Raw genomic sequence first — 22,109 nt, forward strand, 5'->3', positions numbered from 1 at the left:
CAATGCCATCACCACTGGTTGTAGAAGCAATGGAGAAAGTTCACACATCAATGAGGGGAAAAAAAGAAAAGAAATGTCAACCACGAAAAACTGGACTGCTTTTTAGTAGTAGTTCTAGTAGAAATGGTAATGGAGACAATTAGGTTCAGACAAAGAAGTTTGAATCATTGTTGAAAAACAAGTTACTTTTTAGTTAAATCTTTAATTTGTTATAAAAATAAAAAAAATAAGGCAAAAAAACGACAAAACCTCTAAGGTGCTGCTCATAAAGTACCTGTACTCAATTCTGTGCTTCAACTGAATTTAAGTATCTGATATACTGCTCTCATTCCTACTCTATTAACCAGTTAGGTCATGGATTGGCCAATGGCCGACACATCCATCCACTGACACCAGTGAGGGCTTTAAAACAAATCCTACGATGCTTTGCACCAGAGGATTTCTTTTCCCCTTTAAAATGCCCTCAGGAGACGCAGAAGAGCATCAATAAAAAACAGGAGAGACTCCCCTTTCCTTCAATGCCTTCCTGGCATTGTTTCCTGGCCATGGATTGCAGTGCATACACTAGTGGACAGAACATATGCCACATTGTCACAGAGTACCCTTTGTGGCAAAATGTCAAAGGCGTGAATGCATTTTAAAGTGCTTGTAGGAAACTTATGTATGCTTCACAAGGACCACCCTGTTTGCCAATGAGAACCAGAGTAAGTGTAACAAGTCAAGCAAATATCCTGTGGAACATATTCACCAACATTTCTACTTGTTTGAAAGTTTTCAAACTCAATTTGTAGCTTCACTGTCAAAGCAAAAGTAGAAGTGTTGGTGAATGTGTCCCACAAGATATTTGTTTGGCTTTTTACTTTAGCGACCTTAGGTAGTATTCACCATCATGTCTGCCTTAGTTTTAACTGTAGATATGCTCGCTCAGTTCGAAGAATAGGCCTAGCAAACGATACTCTGACACCCACAACTTGCATCCACAAACTGGAAGGAGGTGGATTTAGCACAGTAAGTGTGCTGATGGCTCAATGAAAGATGTTTTCTTGAGCTTCAAGTAGCTAATGGTGGAAGGCATTAGTATATGTTCACTTGGCAATTATACAGGATTAGCCAGGAGTCTGATGAGAACAGAGACATGAACGGGTAAGAAAAGCTTACGGTAGGTGCACTTTCCCAGGGATATTTCACAGCTAGAAGGCAGATAGTAGCGGTAGTACAGATGCACAATATCTACATCTATGGATTCAAACCCATTGGTGCCATGCTGGCACTGAAGGACAATGACACGTAGGTGTCCGTGTTGGCATGTGTGGATTGCACAAATTTTTCATACCCAGAATACCCTGCTAAGGTGAAATATTGATTAAAAAAACGATTTTTCCTTGCTTTTCTGTCACGTAAACAACAGAAATGTGCAGGGATCCACAAAATTCCTACCACCCAGTGCTTCCCCACTTGTCCTGATAAAAACACAAACCCACTTACGTGTCTGTGCCTAGTGTCCGCGTCAGGAATGGCTCACTCCAGGGTCAACAGTAGCCCTCATGCAAGTACTAACATTGACCCTTGTGTGATCCATTCCTGTCACGTGCACTAGGCCCAGGCACACCAGTGGGGTAGCGTTTTTATCAGCACAAGTTGGGGAACGCTATATGGCAAGATGTTTGTGGATCCACGCATGTTACTGTAGTTTACTTCACAGAAATGCAAGGAAAAACTGTGTTTTTATTTAACGTTTCACCTTTGCAGGGTGTTCTGGGTAAAAACAAAAAAACTTAGGGGAATCCACACAAGCCACACCTCTGTGGACTTTCCTTCCCAGTTGCAGGTATTTGGCCTACCCACACAAGTGAGGTAGCATTTTTATTGGGAGTCCTGGGGGAATGCTGGGTGGAGGTTTGTGGCTCCCCTCAGATTCCAGAACTTTGCATGGTGAGAAAAATGTGGGTTTTCTTTGACAGATTTTGTGCTTTGCAAAGTATTCTGGGTGACAGAACCTGGTAAGAGCCTCACAAGTCATGCCATTCTGGATTCCCCTATGGGTCTAGTTTTAGAAGATATATAGATTTGCTAGGTTTCCCTAGGTGCCGGCTGACCTAGAGACCAAAATCCACAGCTAGACACTTTGCCAAAAACGAGTCAGTTTTCAGTGGAAAAATGTAATTTGTCCATGTTGCGTTTTGGGATGTTTCTTGTCACGGGCCCTAGGCCTACCCACTCAGGCGAGGTACCATTTTAATCAGGAGACTTGGAGGAACACAAAACAGAAGACTAAGCGCTATTGTCAATTGTCTTTCTCTACATTGGTGCTTTCCAAATATAAGACAGTGTGTAAGAAAGACGTCATTTTGAGAAATGCCCTGTAATTCACATGCTGGTATGGGTACCCTCGAATTCAGAGATGTGCAAATAGCCACTGCTTCTAAACTCCATATCTTGTGCTCATTTCGGAAATACATAGGTTTACTTGATACCTATTTTTCACTCTTTATATTTTACCAAATGAATTGCTGTATACCCGGTATACAATGGAAACCCATTGCAAGGTGCAGCTCATTTATTGGCTCTGGGTACCTTGGGCACTTGATGAATCTACAAGTTCTATATATCCCCGTAACCAGAAGAGTCCAGCAGACGTAACGGTATATTGCTTTAAGAAACCTACCCTGCCATAGTTGGAAAATGTTACAGAAGAAAACTTTGACAGAAAATGTTTTTTTTTAAACTCAATTTCAATATTTCTTTATTTCAACTGTTTACCCTTTGCTGCATTCAATAGAATTGTGTCTACTTTTCAGAAATATGTAGCTATCTGTAATACACCACTGGTTACACAGCCATTTCTGTCACTAACTGGAAGGACGCTGAAACCCCAAAAAATGGGGTACGTCCCAGTAAAATGCGATAACTGTGCTGAAAAATGTGATTTTCTGATTCATGTCTGTCTGTTCCTGAAAGCTGGAAAGATGCTGATTTTAGCGCTTCAAACCCTTCTTCATTCCCGTTTGCAGGGTAAAAAACAGAAGTTTTTTTCTGCAGCACTTGTTTCCTATTTTTCCCCAAATAACTCAAATTGTAGCTGTAGTTTGGCTAATTTCTCTGTCGCCTCCAGGGGAACCCACAAACTATGGGTACCTTTAGAATCCCCACGATGTTGGGGGGAAAAAGGACACACAATTTGTGAGGGTAGCTTATGTGGACAAAATGTTATGGGGGCCTAAGCACGAACTACCCCAAATAGCCATAAAAGGGCTCAGTACTGGTGGGGAAAAGGTCCAGCAGCTAAGGAGTTAATTGCTAGTTGTTTCCTTATTAGACCCCCATAATTTGGCGCTCGTTTTATGGGTTTTGAATGCGACCAAACACCCAAATCAATCTCAAATGCAAGAAGTTGTCACTTCTACAATGTCCTGTTTTTTTGGATGCACCTCGCAACCAAAACATTTGTTTCATTTTAGTAGACGAATGTACTAATGAACAAGTTACTTACCTTGTGTAATGAATTATCTGGTAGAGTCAATATCCATTCACAGATTCCTTACCTTTGAATTTTCCCAAGCATCAGACTGGATCCTGAAGATTTTTTGTGAGCAGTACCCCTGCGTGCCAGTAGGTGGCTTAGTTCAGATCTGCTCAGCATCATAGACGCTAGAAGTGACCTTTCGGTCACATATACAGGCTCCACCTCAGCGGGGACATCAGTTACTTTTCATGACTTTCCCCACCAGGAACACAGAGCCATGAAATGCACTGACATTGCTAAGTTCAAACAAGGGCCCTGAAAGGGATCATCCTTAACCCTAGAAATCTGTCCATAGAGCAGGGTGAAATGGGTGGGTTGGTACCAGTGCTTAATTTGTAAATAAAGATGTGCTGGTGCTCAAAGCTCTCCTTGCTGCTGCAATTAAATGTGCGAACACAGACTACTGGGGCAGCGTGATCGTGAAGCCATCTCTGAGCCTCTTCAATTCATTTACAGCCACACCCTGCCCTTTTCTGCTCACTCTTGCAGCCATCTGCTTTCTCCTCTTGTGACGCTTTTTCGTTTTTCTCTTTCTCCGTCTTTCCCATCTGGGTCTTTTGCTCGCTGTAAATGCTTGAGGCAGAAAATAAGTGCCAGGAAACAACAAGCACAAATTAAGCACTGGTTGGTACGGAATCAGCTGCAACTACTGCGTTAGCACGCAGAGTTCCAGTCCTGGACATCTGCCAGGTGGCTACATGGGCATCCTTGCACATATTCACTAAACACTACTGCCTGGACAGTCAGGTCCGCAGGGACGGCTATTTTGGCAGTTCGGTCCTGCAGGGCTGCCTAGTATAATATTGGTTCACAGACCCACCTCGGGATGGTATTGCTTGGGTATCTATTCTAAGGTAAGGAATCTCCAACTAGAAGTCTCTATCAGATGAACAGGTTACTTACCTTTGGTAATTAATTTTCTGGTAGAGACATATTCTAGTTGCAGATTCCTTACCGACCCACCCATCCTCCTCACTCTGCGAGCTGATTTAGAGGGACAGGGGCTCCCTTTCATGGCCCTAGTTCTGGTGCACCATTCTCGATATTCTTCATGGCTCTGCGCTTCTGGTGTGGAATGTAGTCAGCACGCCCGGGTGGTCCCTATAAATGACTGAGATGTCATCACGGTGACATCTATGCCAACGACTGATGCGGAGTCGACCATTGCCACCTGACGGCGCACACTACTCAAAGAAACCTCTCCGAAGCCAGTCTGACGCCCGGTGGAAATTCTAAGGTAAGGAATCTGCAACTAGAAGTCTATCAGATATCCTGGTACAACTAAAATTTAGGAATCAAAAAAGGAAAATGATTATGTGTAATTCTGTGCATGACAGTGAGGGCTTTGAAGAACACTCCCGAGTGAACAGACTGTAAAGATCTTATAACAGGAGATGTACCTTCACATTTTCAGATGCCGGTTGTTAAATAGAAGCGTTCTGCACAAGTTGGAGGCAATATGCTGGACTTGACCCTCTCTGCAGGATCATCCCCAAACGTTCTGCCTTCACCCTCATGTTTTCTGAAACCCATTTTTGTTGGCTTTTAGGAGTCTGTGTACTTTACCACTGCTAACCAGTGCTAAAGTGCTTGTGCACTCTCCTTTAAACATGGTGAAATTGGCTTACATCCGACTGGCACATTTCATTTACTTCAATTCCCTAGTAAAGTGGTTCTACATGTACCCTAGGGACTGTAAGTGAAGTGCTACTAGTGGGCTGCAGCACTGATTGTGCCAGCCACTTAAGAAGCCTTTGCTTAAGGCCTGCCATTTCAGCTTGTGTGAGCAGTTTCAAACTGCCATTTCAGCCTGGCAAAATAAACTTTTTGCCTGGCCTAAACGTTCCTTTTTAATTCATACAAGTCACCCTAAACAGTCCAATTGCAGGGTTTAGCGTAATTAAAGAGTTGGACATGTACTTTTAACTTTTAAACGTCCTGGTAATAAAAAAATCCTACATTCATTTTTGCAAGGCCTACCTCTCCCATAGGATAACACTGGATTACACTTAATAAGTGCTACCTTTCAATTGGAGGCAAGTAGTAATGTTAAGTTTGCTGTCTAAAGAATTGTAATTTTAATGCGACTTTAGAAAGTTGCCATTTTCTTGCCCCAACCATTTGGCGCCTGTATCCTGGGTCATATGACTAGGTGTAACTTGCAGTTGGTCTTTCTGTACTGCACCCAGGCAATGAGAAACGGGGGGACTTGGTGTTGGTAGGATGGGCCATCCGTGACTTGATTGGAGGAGAGGGATGTAGAGCTGTCACCTAACACACTTGCACATCACAAAGGCTCAGCCTCAACACACTCAAAAAAGGTTTCACACTAGTCTTGTGTCCCCCCAGACAGGGAAGGAGGCAGGAAATTCCAGGAGTCTCTCGCGGTAGAACCCTCTTAGAAATTTTACTACTTCAAAGCTGGCACACTAGCAATACATAGTGGCTCCTCAAACCAAACTATTTGGAGGGGAGGGACTCCAACCACTGCTGGCACTGATTTGTAGTGCCTGGAGCTTGTTCTGCACTCTAAGATCAGCGAGAACATCACCACACAACGCTTTCTCAATGCAAACAGTTGCGACCCGTCACACCCACCCGCGTTGACAAATCTCACCGGGAGGCATTCTAGTCTCCAAAAATCGGGCTAGATGATACAATTCTAGTCTACCAACTTAACATTGGCGAGATGTACACCAGAAAATTAACTGCCAAGCGGTGGCTGGCAGAATTTTACAGGAAATCCCAGCTGCAAGCAGAAACTCAGATTGGGCAAAACTCCATGAACTCTGCTGGTAGAGAGCACCCAACTCTACTCTTCAGTGCACCTCTTGACCTGTGGAAGACTCAAAAGGGCTGCTGTGCTGGTCTGATGCAAGAAAGACTGCTACTCTACTGTCCTGCTGGCTGAGAAGGAATTCAACCCAACCAGCACCTTTCATCTCAGGCTGAAGTGTCTCTAAGGGTCAGCTAACTGACGTACTGTTCTGAGATACAGAGACGTAAGCTTCAGAGGACTCCCTGCAACAGCACAGCGGTCCCATAGTCTAGACCTGTCTGAGCCCTGCTGGCCTGTGCTGGAGTGAATCCATGCTCCCCAAGAGGAGAGGTACCTCTCAGGTACTGGAACGCTGGTAAGGCATCAGTAGAGCTCCCCCTTCAAAAATAAAAGAAGAAATCTATTTGGGATCTTCACGACAATGAATGAGCCTGTCCATGCCAAGGTCTTGCCCACCGTGCCAACCACCAATGTAACACTCCAGGGAACAAACCCTTCACACTACAGTGACCATCAGTGAGGACTGGCAGTGCAAAAGCGGCACTTTGCCCTACGGCTTCGACAGCCCCCAGTGACCACCAACACGAATCTCTAGCAACCACCATCCGCTATGCCTGACAGGACCTTTGCGCTGCTGATAAGACTGCCCGTGACGCTCGGCCTGCTCTTTGTGCTACAGCGACAATTATCCATGATGCTTTCCCTGCTCCTTGCAGTCCCCTCCACTCTGAGTGGAACTCTTCACACTTGACTTGAGAAGGATAACTCATTCAGTGGGACTAAGCTGGTCCCTGTATCAGGGCCTGCAAGGAGCATTTTATACTTTCTGGTGCTACCCAATCAATCAATCAAGATTAGAAAATTTCGGCTACCTCACCCGTTAGGGTCTCGAGGTGCTGAGGGGTCATGCTGCATGATCATGCTGCCTGTTCCTGTTGGTTGAAAATCCAGGTCTTGAGGTCCTTCCTGAACTGTTGGAGCCATGGTAAGGCTCCGCGATGCAAGGGGAGAGTGTTCCAGGTCTTAGCCCCCAGGTGGGAGAAATCTTTAAAATTGCAAATCTCCAGTTCTACTGACTGGATTTTTTGTCATTGTGGTCTCAAATAATGTATTAATGTTACTCTATTGGTTCTAATTGGTGTGGGGTTTTTCTTGAACTGTGTTTTCACATTATTACTATTTACGTGCTGCATAAATACTTCACACATTCCCTACATGTTAAACCTGACTGCTTGTGCCAAGCTACCAGAGAATTAAGAGCAGGTTAATTTGAAGTTTGCTTGCATTTCATCCTAACAAGAATTGTGGTTGCTGCTGGAGCAGGGTGTTTCCCCCCTCAATAAGTAACCTAAATTTCCTACACAATGGCAGAGTTTTTCAGAGCAGCTAAATTAAAGGAGAGGGGTACAAATATTTATAAAAAAATCTTTATGGGTCACCGAGATCATCCTATATGCCTTTAAGACTGTAGGGTTATTTGCCTGTTCTATCTTTCTTTCCTTGAATGCAAGGATTTTATGTGTGGCTCCTCACAAGACCTATACAGTGGTCTTTCCTCTAAATCCCCAATTCTTATTAATACAGAACAACTGTGACCCTTAATCTTGAGAGAGGACATTGCTAAAGTGCTAACACTTTAGATCCATTTGTAAAAAGATGGAAAAAAAGAATTGTAAATAAATAAAAAAAATCGAGATATGGCTTTTTTTAATTAAATAAAGTAATTTGCTGCCAGTGTCTTGCACTATCAAGACAAAATTTTCAAATCCTCTAATAATATGAAAGCGACCTTTGAGGTCTTCAGTTAGCTCAACATCCTGGGCTCCTTTGCCTAAATTATTACTCCTTCTAAGAATTATATGCTTCCTTATTAGATATTTTTAAGATCAAAAACTCAAGACGTTAGAAATTTAAATGCAGGCACCAAGAACAAAATCTACTTAAGAGTAACCTTCTTAGATGATGGTTACAAACGTTTCTAGTTTCTGCCTAGCACTATAAATAACCAGTTCGCTGCCAGGCCTTTCCCCTCAGATGCAGAGCGTTTTTTGGCTATTTGGGGTAGCTCGCGCTTAGATCCTCATAACTTTTGTCCACATAAGCTACCCATGCCAAATTTGTGTCCCTTTTTTTCAAACACCCTAGGGATTCTAGAGGTACCCAGAGTTTGTGGGTTCCCCTTGAGGAGACCAAAAAATACAGCTAAAATGTTGGCTTTTTTTAAAACAAACAAATGGGAAAAAGTCCTGCAGAAGAAAGCATGTGTTTTTTCCCTGAAAGTGGCATCAACAAAGGGTTTGTGGTGCTAAAATCACCATCTTCCAAGCTTTCACAAACAGGCAGACCTGAATTAGAAAACCACATTTTCTAACACAGTTTTGGCATATCACTGGGACATACCCCATTTTTACTGTTTTTTTGTCCTTTCAGTCTCCTTCCAGTTAGTGACAGAAATGGGTGTTTAACAAATGCTGGATCCCAGACAGCTAAACATTTCTGAAAACGAGACACAATTCTGAATTCAGCAAGGGGTCATTTGTGTAGATCCTTCAAGATTTTCCTACAGAAAATAACAGCTAAAATAAAAAGATATTAAAATTGAGGTAAAAAAAGAGCCATTTCTGTCCATGTTTTCTTCTATAACTGTTTCCAGACATTTGAAAGCAATATACCATTACGTCTGCTGGACTCTTCTGGTTGCGGGCTGCACCTTGCAATGGATTTTCATTGTATACCGGGGATACAGCAATTAATTTGGTGAAATATAAGGAGTGAAAAATAGGTATCGAGGAAACCTTTGTTTTTCCAAAATGGGCACAAATTAAGGTGTTGCAAAGCAGTTGTTATTTGCACATCTCTGAATTCCGGGATCCCCATACTAACATGTAATTTACAGGGCATTTCTAAAAAAGACTTATTTTTTTACACACTGTCCTACATTTGGAAGGAAACAAACGTAGAGAAAGACCACGGGCAATAACACTTGTTCCTCTATTCTGTGATCCCCAAAGTCTCCCGATAAAAAAATGGTGCCTCACTTGCGTGGGTAGGACTAGTGCCTAAAACAGGAAATGGAACATGGACACATCACATTTTTACATTGAAATCTGACGTGTTTTTTTTAATTTATTTTTTATTTTATTTTTTAAGTACCAGGCTGTGGTCTCTGGCCTCTAGCTCAGCCGACACCTAGTGAAACCTAGCAAACCTGTGCATTTCTGAAAACTAGACACCTAGGGGAATTCAGAATGGGGTGACTTGTATGGTTCTCTCCAGGTTCTGTTACCCAGAATCCTTTGCAAGTGTCCTGATTAAACTGGTACCTCACTTGTGCGGGTAGGCCTAGTGCCCGCGACAGGAAACGCCCAAAACACAACATGGACAAATCAAATTTTTACACTGAAAACTTACGTGTTTTTTGGAAAGTGCCTAGCTGTGGATTTTGGTCTCTAGCTCAGCCGGCACCCAGGAAAACCTGCCAATCCCGGACATTTCTGTAAACTAGACACCTGGGGGAACCCAGGATCAGTTAACTTGTGGTGCTCTCACCAGGTTCTGGTAACCAGAATCCTTTGCAAACCTCAAAATTTGGCAAAAAAAAAAAACACTTTCCTCACATTTCGGTGCTGCAAAGTTCTAGAATCGGAGGGGAGCCACAATGTACTTCTACTTAGCATTCCCCCACATCTCCCAATAAAAATGGTATCTCACTTGTGTGGGTAGGCCAAATGCCTGCAACAGGAAATGCCCCAAAACACAACGTGGACATATCAAAATTATAAATTACAAAACGACCTGTATTTGCAAAAAGGGGGAGCATCTGCGTTTTTTGTTCTGGGCTCAACAGCCATCTAGGGAAACCTACCAAACCCAGACATTTCTGAAAACTAGACACCCAAGGGAGTCCAGAGAAATGTGAATTTCGTGGATACCCCGGTGTTTTCTTACTCAAAATCCTCAACAAACTCAAATTTTGCTAAAAAATCAAATAAAAAAAATAATTTAATTTTCCCCACATTTGTGTGTGGGATCACCGCACCGGCACACATTCCTTACCACCCAACATTCCCCTCAGTCTCCTGATAAAAATTATACCTCACATGTGTAGGTAGACGAAGTGCCTGTGACAGGGAAGGGCCAAAAACATGTCGAAATTGAGGGGAAACCAAAGCGGGTCCAAAAGGGCAGTTTGGAAAAAAAACATTTTTAGGCTGACAAGTGGGGCAGAATTTTTATTGGTATAGATTCAACAATGCTGGGTGGAAGAAATTTTGTGGATTCCTGCAGATTCCAGAAGGTTCCATCACAGAAATGTGGGGAAAATGTGTGATTTCAAGCTAAGTGGGAGGTTTGCAGGGCATTGTAGGTAAGAAAATTGTGTGGGTTGCATGTGAAGCACACCGCCCTGGACTCCTCCAGATATTTAGTTTTCCAGATGTTTTTCTAGATGGCAAGTGTCCTAAAGTCCAAAAGTGCAGCCCTCACCATTCTAAGTGGGACAATTTTAAAAGTTAGCCAAGCTCTCATGGCCCAAATGTAAAATCAAAACCCAAAATAATCAAATGTCCTCTTGTTTGCTGTTGGAATAAGATCTTTTAGTGTGCAGGGGGAAAGCTGAAAGACTGTTACCCCCTTCAGTTGGGGTGGGGGCATATTCATGATCCTACTAGTGGGTAGCCACCAGCCCACGTTTTTTTTTTTTTTTTTATTCCCTGGCATCTAGTAGGCTTTCTTCCACCCCCCTCCCAGGAGAAGGTCTGGGGTAACTGTCCTATCTGCCCACCAGTGGGCAGAACAACTTTGGCCACATTTATTTTACCCCCACCCTCTCTTTAAAAAAATAAATCTTCCCTGGTGTCTAGTGGGCTTTCTGCCCCCCTTGTGGGCAGAAGTGCCTAATAAAAATAGGCTGATCTTCCCCCAAGGGGGGGCAGAAATGGCCAAGAGTAAGGTGCCTCCATGGGGAGCGACCCTTGCCCAAGGGGCCGCCCCCCCCAAACAAAACACACACACAACAATCCCTGGTGCCCAAGTGGTTTCTGCCCCCCTGGGGGGCAGATGGGCCTAATAGAAATAGGCTGATCTGCCCCCAAGTGGGGCAAAAATGGCCTAATATAATATGCTCCCCCCCCCCCCCAAAGGGGCCGCTTCCCCCCCGATAAAAAAAATATATATCTCTGGTGTCTAGTGTTTTCTGCCCTCCTAATTAAAATAGGCCTATCTGTCCCCAAGGGGTGCAGAAATGGCCTTAAAATAAATTGCCCCCCTTGGGGAGAGACCCTTGCCCAGGGCCCGCTCCCCTCATGTGTAAAAAAAATTTTTTTTAAATCCATGTTTCTATTGAGCATTCCTGCAGCACGATCGCTATGCTAGCACTCCCCCGTGGGCCAGGTGCAGGAACAGTTATGTCCTCAGCACTTGGACGTAACCATTACGTCCAAGGCACCCAAAGGGTTAAGGTACTTCTAGCCCAAACTCAAATCTGATTCTCCTTTTGAACCATGCCCTTGTCACCAGTTTTAAGATGTTGCAGATGGTGGCCCAATGCTACTGTCACAGGATAGAATTGGTCTCTTACTACTATGGATGTGTCCTTTTCCTTTAAAATGATAAAATCTAATAGGGAATGTGAACGAGTAACCTCTGTACTATGGGATGAACACTGAGGTAATCGCTCTGGGGTGTGCTACAGGTCATCCATTCTGCATAATCCAGCCCTACAGGACTCCATTATGGTGATTCCCACACTTAGTCAAATGAGCTGGTACTCTTGGGAAGAAAGTCACGGGCAGATCAGAGAGCTGGTAACCCATTTGTACTATATCCATCAACTTGATAAAAGGCCCTCTCAAGTCACTTACCATTCTTTTCCCGGTAGAACTGGGATTTGACCTTGTAAGCTCAGCTGACCTTTGGCTGGTATCCTGCTATAAAAAAATACCACAAAGATACATACATACATCTGCACAGCCTAAAGATATGCCAAGGCAGGGCTTCAGATAAGGACCCTGGAGAAATATCAGCACTTCGCAAAACCATAGAAAACAGCATTCAATCAAAAGCCGGGGTGAATCAGCAGGGACCACAGTAATATGGTGCATGCAATCCACTATTTATTAATGAAAGGGGCTTACCTTCCAGCTGCTCTCATGAAACAGGCTGAAAGAGGAGGGTCTTCTTTTCCCCCATATATGCCAAGCATTGTCAAATGGGCTCAAGACTGGAATAAACTTTTGAGGATTCCTCATTTTTCGGTAGGCAACTAGGTGACGGGGAAGAATGAAGGACTAGGGTTCAGGGGAAACAGATGGAAATATTCTCTGGATGACTATTTGTAAATTAAAGTATTTAAAGAGCACTGCTACCTAGTAACAGCTGCCCTAGCGCTGCACAGGAACAAATTACTGAAAAGCCTTCAAATTAGAGAAGCTGAAAAAGACAGTTTTGTTTTACGATTTTCTGAAAGTTATTAGAGGGACCAGAATTATTCAGATCATCATACGTCAAAGACCGAGCTTTAAAAAGCACACGTTTCTGAACTGAAAATCAGTGTACATCTTTCAAGAGGGAAGGCAATGATTGGCACAGAAGTAGTCAGAGAATAGATTGTGCAGTCACAGTCTGCACAATCGTAAGATGTCTAATGAGAAAGTCAGAGAGCCCTAACAGAAAGATGTTTCATAAACCAATAATGAAAATATTCAAGGACCCATAAACTTTCTTCTAGCTGACTCTGGGAGATAGAAAACAGCTGAACAGAAAAAGAAAGCTTATGACTGAACAAAGTCCTGAGATTCTTTGACTGCGTGGAAGGTAGCAGGGTGGAGACGCACTTAGCACAACACTAAACACTGGACCAGTCAGAAGCTTATACATTAAAAAGCAGAACCTCAGTTTTGTACCCTTACATTTTAAAACAGCTGATGCATATCCAGCCAGCAACTGCAGACATTCATGCAAGATCAGAAACCCTCCTGGGTAGAAGCAATGCTATCAGAGAGAGATACCATACTTTGATTGCTCATTCCAATGTAGGTTTCAGGTGCAGGAGCTATGGCCTTAGGAAAATGGGTGGCCCGAGTCTTCAGCAGGATAGAGAACAAACAGAACTCACTCCTTAGGATGGAGATACTAGGACTTGCATTTACAAGAGCACTATGGATATTCCAATTATTGTTCTGTTGATGAGACCCACTTCCCCTTTATAAATGGAAATTGACTAAGAAGGATTTGAATGAAGCATAAAAAAAGCTTAAGCTCCAGCTCAGAGCCTCAGGTTAAATATACTGATTATACATCCAACGAAAACTACGAATAGCAATATTAAATGAGGAAGGCCTTCGCTGTGCACCTTCACAGTGACATTCCAATTTCAAGAATTATAGGCCACTATCTTTGCTACCCCTTCTTGCCAAGGTAGTGCATAAAAATAACTTTCTAGTTGAGACACCCTTTAGATTATTTCTGTTAAAACTGAGGTTCTGATGTTTGGAGGACCTCCCTCGGTCTGTATCTGGGCATGGAAGCTCAGACTCCCTCCACAAGCTAGTTGAGGTACCCTGAAATTTGGGTCTAATTTTTAATTCTGCTGTAGTTCCTCAGATCAAAAGGTTTTATTCTCCCTGCTTTCTTCCAATTAGAACACTTATGGCAATGTCTGCCTTTCCCTGTTTTTACAGGAAAACCCTGGTTGTTCCGGGCAACTATTTTGTGGTAAATGCACTACACACCTAGACTTTCCCAAATATCGTCTGAATGAGCTGTAGTTGGTTTAAAACTGTCCCTCATTTGACAGAACAAATAGCCTTCCAGTTTCCTGCAGCCAACCAAATACTATTTAAAACTTTGTCTGGCATATCACTCAGTGTACATGAGGGGAACCAAAGTATCTTCAAATCCCCACTCTGCATCTCAAGGATAGTTGGTTGGTTCCTCAGATTAGGTCAATACACTACTGCAGGCTCTTACCTGGCAGCTATCTGAAACAAGCTACCCCATAATATGGGTCTTATCAATAACCTTCCGGACCTTTTCTTGCTGCTTAAAACAGTTGTTCTGCTTAAAATAGAATAGGTTTTTTGCTTTAGCAACAGGACACCATCTGATAACCACCCACTTAAGAAATGTCACAATCAATCATAGACTGGGGCCAGTCACCAGCATAATTATGTAATCTGCATTGGGTTATTTAGGGCGAACTTTAAAATAAAGGGTTCCACATTAAATCAATGGTTTATAACTCCAGAAACCCATTTTAGGGGTAATGTTATCCAGTGTGAGGTGCCTTAGTTTATATGAACAGAAAAAAACTGCATAAAGGACTGTTATACAGGATACGTGATGTGCATGCACAATAACAGTTTCTACCTTGATACTGCTATTTCCACCTTCGTCCTTGCCACAGCACCTGCCCGCTGTGCTCCCTCTATTGCTCGATCAACTTTCTCTTTAGTTTTCGTGTTCTTTATTGGAATAAGTTGCTTTCGTATTCCACGGGCCAAAATATTATTTTTATACTTTCCTTCTTCCTTAGTCCCATCTGGAAACAATGTACATCCATATCCATGCCTTTTATTATTCAACCACTCTCCTTCATATTTCATACCATTGGAGCGCTCACTAATGCCAAATCCATTGCGTTTATCATTCTTCCACTCTCCCATGTAGGTTTCGGTTGTGGTGGCATCAACATGGTCTTCTACTGGACAATAATCAAAATCACCATCTCCAAAACTGATTGTAGAGGTAGCATCACTAGAACTTATCCTACTCATTGTTGCTTCACTTCTGACAGAACTACGTTTGCTGGAGATTGAGGTCTTAGATTCAGATTTTTTTAGTTTTATGCTACCAAGGAAGGAACCTCTTCTGAACAGACCTTTTTTCTTACCATCCAATGATTCAGTGTCACTGTGAAAATTCAGTACGAAACCACCTCTTGTACCTGCTGGACTGTCTCCAGCAATATCATGTAGTACTGTGCCGTTGCTTTGCTCACTACGAAGTGAGGCAAGAGAAGTTCTTAAAGGTGAACGAATCACGGTAGCCATACCATAGGGCACACTTTGGCGAACACCATATCCATGGCGCATTCCTCCCATCCACTGTCCTTGGTAGGTGCCTGTATAAAAAAAGCAAAAGGATAGAATTAAGTTTAACATGATGATGGAATAACTGGGTACACTGCATTTGCAAACAGCATGACCGGCATGTGGTTTAGGTAGACTGAAGCAGGTGTTACAATTAATTTTGAATCGGATATTATATAAACCTGTAGATCTAAACCTCTCTTCACTTACAGAAATTAAGCCACTGTGGCCATATGTACAAATCATTTTTATAGTCACAAGTGCACAGATGTGGAGTTTGAAATTGCAAAAAAAGCATGTTGCAATGCACTAAACCTATTTTAGTTGTCTGCAACATTTTTCCATGCCATAAAAGGGTTTAAAAAAAGGATAAGTATTCGCTATTTGAAAGGGGCGTGTTGTAGGTATCCCTTCCAAACAGCCACTCTAATAATACTTTTTAATTATTTACAATGAAAATAACAGCCACAAACCACTGCAAAAGTTACTAACCACCCAGGCTAGGGTGATGAGTAGAAATCCACTCACAAAAGGGAAGGGTTCCCAGTGGGACCCTTCCCTTTTCTGAATGCAAAAAGGAAGTTTGTTTGGATGTAAGCAGATGTCCAGGGGACCACTGTCTACTTTCAAACCAACTTTTAGAAAGCTTAAAACTTTAAACGCAGCCCGGTTTCCTTAAGGTCAGTTTGAGAACCACTATGATTCGGAATTTTAAGGACATAAGTCAGTTTGCAAAATTCCACACTGGTGGCAATATGGAATTTGTAACGCTTGTTTCGCACATCTGGCCCTAGATTCTTTACCCCTCACTAATAGAAATATACGTGGTAAGCTTCTTTCTATCAAGAAATAAAAATGTGAATATGTTTTGTTCATCTATCTATAACACATGTTACAATGGCTGGAACAGGAACTCCGTTTGATAAGTTGTCTTCAGAATGGCATTAAACTATGAAAATAATCTTGTGTTTCTATTACTTTAACATCAATGTCTCTGCATCTGTATATCACAATGTGTACTGATAATATTTTATAATCAAATATGGATGTAGTTTTCTTATTAATGTGAAATGTATTTTAACCTCTAAATAGTTGCTAGGTTTCATGACTCTAGTAGATCTGGAAGCCGACTGGTTTCAGGTAGAACATTTGCACATTTCCTGCGTTTCGTTGTAAAATGTAGCCTTGTTTTCAATGCTGGCACCCAGAAGCTCGAATTGAAGAAACCTATGACATCAGCATTGTATTCACTTGCTGTATCTTTTGCTTCAAAGGAGTCTCGCATTTTCTTCATGAGACGATCCTGCCACCTGCTTACTAGATAAATTCTGCTTAAAGTATCAACTTTCTGTCAAGCGTTTCACCCCAGAGACTTGTATGAGAAAAACATGCATATTAACCGTTCAATTGTGTGTGAATTTTAGTTCAACATGTTTCTACTGGCCTTTTTTTGAGTGAGGGCTCTGGTCAATTGAGACGATAATTGTCTCTTCATTATTTGCTGTGCTGCTCACTATATGTACATTAAACACGTTAGATGTATGGCCTCCCTACACGTTGTGTTTTATTTTACAAAAAATATTCTGTTTCAAAGGTAGAAGAAGGCAAACCACAAAACAATTTCAAAACACACTTCCTTTGATATCGGAGTTTATAAATGGATCGATAAAACTGCTAGAAAGCTCACAAAGTGCACTCCCTAATGAATCCAAAATGACTCTGGGCTTTTTGTGCTATGAGATAAGTACTACTGCTATTCTACATCAAAGGCAGGGCTACCTGTCAGTAAGAGGATAGTGGTTGTACCATTCAATGGGCTGGAAGCCAGTGATTTGAGAACTCATTAGAAACTGCCAAGAGCGTTGATCAGAAACTTTGAGTTTTTTTTTGGGTGTGACGCAACTGAGGAGTTTTCCACAGACTTCAAACACTTCGATTGGCCTATTTAACAATGGTCTCAGTCAGAAAATGTTAGTGGTTGGTGGCTGAGCAAAAGTAGTAAATTTTTATCTTTTACAAAATATTATTTGTAAGAATGAAAGCAAAACACTAATTCATATTTGCATGTTTAATAACAAGATGTATTTACATTTTAAAAGCTCTAAACCAGAGGTACTTTTCCTATTCACTTCTGTGGAACCCCACTGAATCACTAGCGGAAGCCAAGCACCCCTGCCTAAACAATTTCTAGGATGTAAAGCTTAAAAAAATATATATATACAAAACTACAGAAACAAGTAAACTTCAAACCGATCCACACATTATGAAACATTTTCCTTAATTCACAAACAAAAATTTAAATTATAGTTTTAATAATGGGAAGTTTGGAGAATTTCAGAATTTAGGTTTATTTCTAATAGAAAAGGTTATTTGTTATGTTCCACCATAATGATTTGTTCTTTTTGCCTTTAATGCAGCTCCTTTTTTGTCAGTGCATGCCAATGTTTCAATTGAGGCCACTAATTATACATAATACTGTCTGACATAATTGGGCTGTTCCCACAAATCAAGCTAAGGATATCAACTTAATTTTTAGTCTCCAGTTTCAAATCCGGTCACATTTACAGAACATTTACAAAATGTAAATTTAGGATTGTCATGCGTATATACTTTATCAATCTAGGGCTGGCTTCAGCATTGATGACTCCCGGTGTGGCAGTTTATGTCAACACCCTCACAATGACTTTCTTTTCCATGGATTTCCTCACGAGCACCCACCAATAGTGCCCCTCGTCTCTTTCTAGCCCCTCACTATTTGATTTTTTTTATAGTATTACTCTTTCCAATATAGGATTGTCAGAGGGCATTGCATCACACACACATTTACAAAGTCAATGATTCATACAAGTATGTAAATCTACTTAGTTAGGAGTTGAGGGCTACAGGGTGTATGAGGCGCACTTCATCCATACTGGTAGATATTGAACATTAAGAGTACTCGGACAGGAGTAACACAGTCAGAATTTAAAATCTAATGCAGTAGTAGGGGTTGCCTGCCCTAATAAAAAATATCAGTACACAAAGGCACACTTTTTTTCCCAACCTCAGAATACAAAAAGACTGAGGGTAAAAAACAAGTTTCTACACTACTGCCTTGGCATTTCTGTGCAGCTGTTTGATGCTGTTTACTCTCCTATATTAGAGAGATTGTATTTTATGCAAGTAATAAAAAGATCTCTGGGATAAAATCATTACCCCTCTGGGTTAGCTACATTAAATACAAATCTATGACCTGTATGTTAAACGTTGTGATTTGTAGCAAGCACACTTACCCTCTGTTTGTGAAGCGTCAAAACTCGGAAATCTCCAGCAAGTATATCAATCACCACTGTTAACGTGACATTTTTATTATCTCCTGGAAATTGTATGCCCTAGGTAACCCATAGGGCAGGGTGCTTTGCAGGCAAAAGGCAGGACATGTACCTATGTAGTTGACATAACCTGGTAGTGTAAAACTCCCAAATTCGTTTTTACATTCCTGTGAGGCCTGCTCCCTTCAAAGGCTAACATTGGGGCTGCCCTCATACATTGTTTGAGTGGTAGATGCTGATCTTAAAGGAGTAGGAACGTCATATTTAGTATGGTCAGAATGGTGATATAAAATCCTGCTGACTGGTGAAGTTGGATTTAATATTACTATTTTAGAAATGCCACTTTTAGAAAGTGAGCATTTCTCAGCACTTAAATCTTTTCAGGTGCCTTACAATCCACGTCTGGCTGGGTTGAGTTGACAGCTCCTTGTGCATACACTCAGACACACCCCAAACACAGGATACTTAGCTTCACTTGCAAACATCTACATTTTGAATGGTGGGTCTTCCTGGGCTGGGAGGGTGGAGGGCCTGCTCTCACACAAAGGACTATCATACCCACTACTGGGACCCTGGCAGACAGGATTGAACTGAAAGGGGACCTGGTGCACTTCTAAGCAACTCTTTGAAGTCTCCCCCACTTCAAAGGCACATTTGGGTAAATAAAAAGGGCCTCTGCCCCTTCCAACTCAGACACTTCCTGGAGAAGAAAACTGAAACCAGAACCTGCATCCTGCAAAGAAGAACTGCCTGGCTGCCCAAAGGACTCACCTGACTGCTTTCTGTCAAGGACTGCTGCCTTGCTGTTGGCTTGCTGCCTTGCTGCTCTCTGGCTGGGGTGAAGAAGAGCTCTCCAAGGGCTTAGATAGAGCTTGCCTCCTGTTCCCTTAAGTCTCAGGACCAAAAAGACTTCTCTTGCAACTGGACTCCTTGTGCAGCGAAAATCTGATGCACAGCTTGCTCGAACCGTACAGCCTGCCCTGCGGTGATAAATTCACTGCACACCGAACCAGAACAACACGGCGCGACTTCGCAAGGAGAAGATAGTCGCCTGCGTTGTGACCAGAACTTCGACGCATGGCCCACTGGATCGACGCACAGCCGGCCTGGGACGACGCAGCCCGACTTCCAGAGGGCAAATCGACTCATCGCCTGCCGTGCGGAAGAAAATTCCACACAACACCCACTGGATCGACACAGCGCTTGTGACTTTGTTCGGCAAGCCACGGATTCCATGCACAGACCCCGGGGTGTCTGAAAACCCCGCAACCCAAAGAGGATCCATGACCAAGTGTCGGAAATCGACGTACAGCCTTCCCAGTGCGGGCCGAAAAATCAACGCACACCCCTTTGTTTCCACGCTTCTCCTCCTCTGCGGCCCTCTGTGGAGACTTTTCACGCAGACCAGGTACTTCGTGCTTGAAAGAGACTTTGTTTGCTTTAAAAAGACTTAAGAGACTTTGGGGGTTATTCTAACTTTGGAGGAAGTGGTAATCCGTCCCAAAAGTGACGGTAAAGTGACGGATATACCACCAGCCGTATTACGAGTCCATTATATCCTATGGAACTCGTAATACGGCTGGTGGTAAATCTGTCACATTTGGGACGGATTACCACCTCCTCCAAAGTTAGAATAACCCCCTTTATGTCACTTTTCAGTGATATCTCTACATTTACTTATTGCATCTTTGATAGTTTTGACCTGCAAATATCCAGATAAATATAATATATTTTTCTAAACACTGTGTGGTGTATTTTTGTGGTGCTATATGGTGTTATTGTATGATTTATTGCACAAATACTTTACACATTGCCTTCTAAGTTAAGCCTGATTGTTCAGTGCCAAGCTACCAGAGGGTGGGCATAGGATAAATTGGACTGTGTGCGTCTTACCCTGACTAGAGTGAGGGTCCTTGCTTGGACAGGGGGTAACCTGACTGCCAATCAAAGACCCCATTTCTAACACTGTCTGCCAGGTACTGTGAGGACGTGAAGTTAATGTATGCAGTACTCTGATTCACCGGGGGCTGGAGTAGTCTAGGCCTGGTAGACACAACTGTACCGAACAGCATCAAGTAGAGTTGCAAAATTGGGTTGAGGTGAAGGGCTAGGGGTCACGTCATGGACCGTGTCATGGTTAACACCTCACAGGAGGAAGTAGCAAATCAGGAGTAAAACGAGGTCTTTGGGCAGAAAGGACAAAACCGAATCAAAATGGAAGAGATGCAACTATTTTCAACCCGAAATCTATCTCCGAAACTGAACGACAAAGAGAAATGGAGGCAACCAGAGAAATCACAGGGAGAACCCGTACTACTGGCAGCCACAAGATACTATAAACCACCTCTCACATTATAGATCCCAGTGTAAACCGGTCTTGCATCCTACCAATTTGTCATGAAGTTAATGAAATGTTGTGCTATAATAAGGACTATCTGTCAAGATACCTTCTTAAGCACCATTGGGTAGAAAACAGTGCTCCCACCCTTCCTCCCCTGTCTGCCCCAGAAAGTGGTCTTTACATCTTAACATATCTTGACTAATATTAGTAAACTGCTATCATTTATATTTACTAGAGGATCCATTGAGAGAACATTGCACCACCTCCGAACACAACAATTTCTCAATCCCATCACGTTTGACCAATGTTGCTGGCACGGTATGTTTTAAGCGCACAATTTAACACTAAGGCACTCATTCTGAGTGTCTTTGTAAAGTTTGGGATTTATTACAATGATCTGATACGCCACAGCGTGGGTCGGGATTCCCTGGATGCAAGAAATTGCACATGTAAAAAATGTTGCCAGATAAAAATTCAAATGTTGGTTCTTACAACACCACAATACACATGTTCAGGTAATTACTTTGCATTATAACTGTTAAATTCTGGCAGGTCTTACCTGCCGTAATTAAACAGGATACGCAAACATTATTCCATCCAGCAATTAACAGGTGTGATACATTCAACATAACTTCTAAGTCCACTCACGTTGCAAACAAGGATTTCCTATCAAAGGCCTAAATCTCCAAAAGATCTGTAGTGATAAAGTGCCCCAATCCTCCTTGTTAAATTGTACTTAAAACCCAAAATATTCATACTAATATTACAGGCCTGATGTACTGCAAAATGCACAACTTGTTACCTATATCCAAAATTTCTATAGGGTAGTTTTTAAATTATTCCAAAACTGACCACGTTTCCTGGCACATTGTTTTTAAAATGTACCATTACTTTTCAACTATTCATTGAGAAGAACACAGTCTAGGGTAATTTGAACTTTAAACCCAATCTAATTTTGTTAACAGTCAATTTAATAATATTATACTTTAAATGCACAATGCACCTGTAAATACTGTTGATTACTGCAAATGTAAATGTACAAGCCAACAAATGTATGCATTTTTGG

General features: G+C 42.1%; 1 protein-coding gene across 2 annotated transcripts in view; it reads right to left on the reverse strand.

Moving 5' to 3' along the window:
* JPH1 (junctophilin 1) overlaps positions 1-22,109 on the reverse strand; it is a 401,716-nt gene that overhangs the window by 246,992 nt on the left and 132,615 nt on the right. For both annotated transcript variants that reach the window (XM_069220366.1, XM_069220367.1), the window contains exon 2: positions 14,670-15,423. In XM_069220366.1, coding sequence (XP_069076467.1) covers positions 14,670-15,423 — 754 coding nt within the window. The remainder of the gene's footprint in view (positions 1-14,669; positions 15,424-22,109) is intronic.

Source organism: Pleurodeles waltl, chromosome 2_2 (genome assembly GCF_031143425.1).
Source record: "Pleurodeles waltl isolate 20211129_DDA chromosome 2_2, aPleWal1.hap1.20221129, whole genome shotgun sequence".
NCBI lineage: Eukaryota > Metazoa > Chordata > Amphibia > Caudata > Salamandridae > Pleurodeles > Pleurodeles waltl.